Raw genomic sequence first — 3,744 nt, 5'->3', positions numbered from 1 at the left:
TTTGGAAGACTCAAGGCAGATTTTGTGGGCAACGGTGACTAATCTTGGGTCGAGCTCACTCTGTAAGGACTCTTGGGTACAAGTTGAAGGTATGGGAGGAAAGGCCAGGAAAGAAGCAGGGTGTCTGCCCCTTGGTCCTGCTCACCACTCCCCAGCAACTCTCACCTTCCTGATCTTGGTCTTTCTACCCTCAGGTCTGCTTACCTGTCTGCATCAGAACCATGTGTGACCAGCAGCAGATTCAGTGTTACCAGCCGCACCCCCAGTATTGTGTGGCATGTTCCCCCTTCTGCATCTCCCAATCCCCTTGTGCCAACAGCCAGGTGGTGGTCCAAGCCCCCTGTGAGATGCAAATTGTGGAGTGCCCTGCACCATGCCCAGTTCAAATTCCCCAGGTAAAATGCCAGGCTCCATGTCAGTCTAAAACTACAGAGGTGAAGGGCCAAGCTCCATGCCAGTCTAAGACCACCCAGGTGAAGGGCCAACCTCCATGCAAGTCTAAGACCACCCAGGTGAAGGGCCAAGCTCCATGCCAGTCTAAGACCACACAGGTGAAGGGTCAGGCTCCAAGCCAGCCTCAGATTACATGTGTTCAATGCCAGGCTCCATGCCAGTCTGAGGTTTCCTGTGTGCAGTGTGAAGGCCCATGCCCTGTGCAGACCTGCTATGTAGAATGTGCTCCAGTTTGTTATACAGAAACTTGTTATGTGGAATGCCCAGGCCAGAGCTATGTACCCTGCCTGGCACCTCAGCCTGTCCAGACTTATGTAACAGGTCCCCTGGTGTGCCAGCCTCAGGGAAGATTCTCCACCCAGTGCCAGTATCAAGGCTCCTACAGCAGCTGCACCCGCCAGCGCCAGTCCCGGGCTTCACTTAGCCCCTGTGAGCCCCAGTGCCAGACCCGGGGCTCTAATGGGAGCTTTCCTGCACAAAGTCGCTCTCGGAGCACCAGCAGGTGCCTCCCTCCTCGCCAGCTGCAGCCTTCTTACCGCAGCTGCTCCCCACCACGACGTTCCGAGCCCTACTACCCCAGTAGCTGCCTGCCGTCAAGATGTTCTCCGGGCTCCTATAACTATTGTACCCCACCCCGCCGCTCTGAGCCCATCTATAACAGTGCCTGTTCTCGGCGTCCCACTTTGGGCTGCTCTCAGAGATGTGGACCCAAGTGCCGAATAGAGATTTCCTCCCCTCGCTGCCCCAGGCAGGTTCCCCCCCAGAAGTGTTCTGTTCAGATTCCTCCCATCAGACGCTGCTCTGAGAGTTGTGCCCCACGACCCTCCTGGGGTACCTCCTGCCCGGATCTGAGACCACGTGCAGAGCCGTGTCCACTCCCAAGCTTCCGTCCTCCGCGGCGTTTGGACCAATGTCCAGAGCCATCACTGCGGCGAAGTCCACCTCCTGCTCCATGCCCACGTCCACTTCCGGCTCCACGTACGTGTTCGCGTCCAGAGCGGTGCGTAAGTCCAGAGTTCCGTCCCTGCTCTCCACCACGGCGACTTTCGGAACCCTGTTTGTATCCAGAACCACGTCCAGTGCCATATCCAGCCCCGCGTCATCCTCGGCCAGTGCAGTGTGATCTTCCAGCACCGCGTCCATGTCCGCAGCCCTGTGAGCGCCAAGCATCTTTTCCACTTCCGGAGCCAATTCCGCTTCCATCGCCCTGCCCAAGCCCAGAGCCCTGTGTGGAGCCCCGACGTTGTCCCAGTCCCTGGTCAGGTCCAAATCCAAATCTATGCACAGGAGACCTAGGCTGTCATGAGTCCAGTCCACACCACCTGGACACTGAGGCCCCCATCTGTGGCCCAGACGGTTATAACTGGCAGCAAGACAGTGAGCCTAGATTTAGACCTTGCGATGTAGGCCTTCAAGAGCCACAGGGTCTTCGTGGTTGTGGAGACCAAGGAGACGTCAGTGTTGGAGTGAAAGGCGGAACCTGTGGTGGAGCAAAGGGTGCCCACTTTTAAAGAAAGCACAGCTGAGATGGCCTTCCCTCTTGTCCTGAAAATGTTGATCCTCCATTCCCAGCAGCCGCAATTTCCAACGTTTTCTGGTTTGTATCTCTTCCAAGACTTTCAGAGGCTCCCTGCTGCAGAAATGATGTCCAAACTCCTTTGCTTGCCATCTCAGGATCCACACCTGGGTCTCAGACACCTCTTTAGCCTTACATCTGACTCCTCCCCAAACACATCCTCCTTTCTAGCCAGACCAGTCTTGCCACCAAGCCACATCTTGGGTGTTTCCCAAGACATCCCTTTGGGGTGCCTGCCCCCAAGCCTCTGCTCACTCTTTCCCTACTACCTGGACCACTTCTCTGCTACTCCCAGTATCTAAAAACCCAACCTGTATTTCAAGACCGATTCCTTGGAGCCTTTTGTATTTGTTCCTCTCTGCAGGAGCCTGGACTGATTTCCTAGAACTTGTTGCATCATCCACACCATCCATTTGGCAACTGCCTTGCAACATCTCTTGAATTGTTATTTCACTTTTCAGGTGTGTCTGTCTTACCTGCCCAGCTAGGTTGTAAACTCCCATTGAAGTGGAGTCAGAGTATCCCCAAAGTCCTGTGCTTCTCCTGGGGCAGGCAGCTCCTCAGCAAGGATTCTCGGTTTGCAGCTTGAGCTATGGTCTGTCCTTATGCACAGCCACAGGACTGGAGACAAGAGGAAACCATGTAACAATAAAGATGATGATACCCTCACAGCCTAAGTCCTGCATGATGCCTGTGTTCTTTCTCCTTCCTGACTCATTGGGATGAGTTTTTTTCTTCTTCTTCTTCTTGGGTTTATTTTACTCATGGTCTGAGCTTTCTTTAGCCTAGACTGAGTGGGCTGCCTTGTCGGTTTTCTGTCTACCATCAGTGTCCCTGGCCCCTGCCAGGAATGGGTGGATGAAGGGGATGAGGAATACGGGAGCAAGGAGGATAACTCTTGCTCCTCTATTTAGAGGTAAAGTTCTCAGGCCAGGGTTGGGTAGGTCACTCAACTCTGGGGCCTTAGTCATAGCCATGTGACCTCTGTGGAGTCAGGGAGGCGAGGAGGGAGTCTGGGATAGGCTCTCTGGGGTCCTTTGCACAGGACACACTCTTGTTTGGTTAAGAATAATTGATTAGCTTTTTTTTTTTTTTTTGACACAATAGAAAAGGACACATCTGAGGTTGAGTTTGCATTCCTTGATTGCACCCAAATCCCATTAGGCATGGGTGGTTTTGGGTATATGAAGGTAAGGCTTAGAGAGGCAGGAAAGGGGGAGATGCCTCTGCCTCCCTGCAGATGAGATGGATACCACAGAGGATGCTGGGAAATGATGCTGGGATGGGCTTCCCTAGAGAAGAGAGTGCCCTGAGGCCACCTTGGTCTTAGAAGATGAAAAAGTCTCCTCTTGGGAGGACAGCATGGGTGGCTTTGGCTTAGGCAATAGTCCCCTCCTCCACACAGGCCACAACACCAAAAGACCCCATAGCTCTAGCTAAACAGTCCAGAACCACAGATCCAGGGCCTGGCTCTTCAGATGTCTTCCCCTCACCCAAGGGATCCAGTCCCTCAGTGTCAATGATGAAGACCCAAGAGACCACATAGTAAAACCCAGTGTTGTACAAAAGAAAACCAAGGCTCCTATGTGAAATCCACTCATCCATTTTTTAATTGACAAATATTCACTGCTTATCTACTAGGAAGGTACTCATAAAAGGGAGAGACATAATGCTTATTTGCTGTCACAGCTTAGCACACTGATTCTCAGGGTGGT

At 53.1% G+C, this 3,744-nt stretch overlaps 1 protein-coding gene across 1 annotated transcript; it reads left to right on the top strand.

The window, feature by feature from the left end:
- Window positions 1-221: 221 nt before the first annotated feature.
- Window positions 222-1,964, top strand: KPRP (keratinocyte proline rich protein). Its single transcript, XM_068991961.1, has one exon. It carries the CDS (start codon window positions 222-224, stop codon window positions 1,962-1,964), a length of 1,743 nt encoding a protein of 580 aa, XP_068848062.1.
- Window positions 1,965-3,744: the final 1,780 nt, after the last annotated feature.

The sequence above is a fragment of the Capricornis sumatraensis genome, chromosome 2 (genome assembly GCF_032405125.1).
Source record: "Capricornis sumatraensis isolate serow.1 chromosome 2, serow.2, whole genome shotgun sequence".
Classification (NCBI taxonomy): Eukaryota; Metazoa; Chordata; class Mammalia; order Artiodactyla; family Bovidae; genus Capricornis; species Capricornis sumatraensis.
The sequence above is the reverse complement of the archived record's forward strand: the minus strand, read 5'-3'. Positions and strand labels throughout refer to the sequence as shown.